The sequence below is a fragment of the Mesitornis unicolor genome, unplaced genomic scaffold (assembly GCF_000695765.1).
Source record: "Mesitornis unicolor isolate BGI_N332 unplaced genomic scaffold, ASM69576v1 scaffold29672, whole genome shotgun sequence".
NCBI classification, from domain to species: Eukaryota; Metazoa; Chordata; class Aves; order Mesitornithiformes; family Mesitornithidae; genus Mesitornis; species Mesitornis unicolor.
This window is the reverse complement of record NW_010170297.1, coordinates 2677-3153: the sequence shown is the minus strand read 5'-3', so window position 1 is coordinate 3153 and position 477 is coordinate 2677. Positions and strand designations below refer to the sequence as shown.

The 477-nt window shown below is 66.9% G+C and overlaps 1 protein-coding gene across 1 annotated transcript in view; it reads left to right on the top strand.

The window, feature by feature from the left end:
* Positions 1-477, top strand: part of SGSH (N-sulfoglucosamine sulfohydrolase) — a gene marked incomplete at its 5' end in the record, with an annotated part of 2777 nt that overhangs the window by 1134 nt on the left and 1166 nt on the right. The window contains 2 exon segments of the mRNA XM_010179641.1: positions 190-353; positions 442-477. The exon segment at positions 442-477 is cut by the window's right edge and continues 2 nt beyond it. Of these exon segments, the coding sequence (XP_010177943.1) occupies positions 190-353; positions 442-477 (200 nt within the window).

The following is a 477-nucleotide window of genomic DNA, read 5'->3' as shown; positions in this document are numbered from 1 at the left end:
CTGAGGAAGTGCAGGTGGGAGCTGCATGGGGTTGTATGGGGGCTGCATGGGGTTGTATGGGGGCTTCAGGGGGTGATATGGGGCTGATTGGGGCCATATGGGGCTGTGTGGGGCCGTATGGGGCTGCATGAGGCCGTATGGGAGCCAGGGTGGCCGTGGGCTGTCCCCCACCTTGGTCACTGCCATCAGTGTTACAGGTGAAGGCCATCCTGGTGTCCCTGTGCCCTCCTTCCCCATGGCTGCCACGTGCCCTTTCCCTGTCCCCATTTAGGTCCCCCACTTTGTTCCGGACACGCCGGCCGCCCGGGCAGACCTGGCAGCCCAGTACACAACCATCGGGCGCATGGACCAAGGTGGGAGCCGGGGGGGAGGCCAGACTGGTGCCGGGGAGCACTGCGGTCCCTCCTGCACCCCCTTCCAGCTCTGCCCCTCCATCCGCAGGGATCGGGCTGGTCCTGGAGGAGCTGCGGCGCGCGG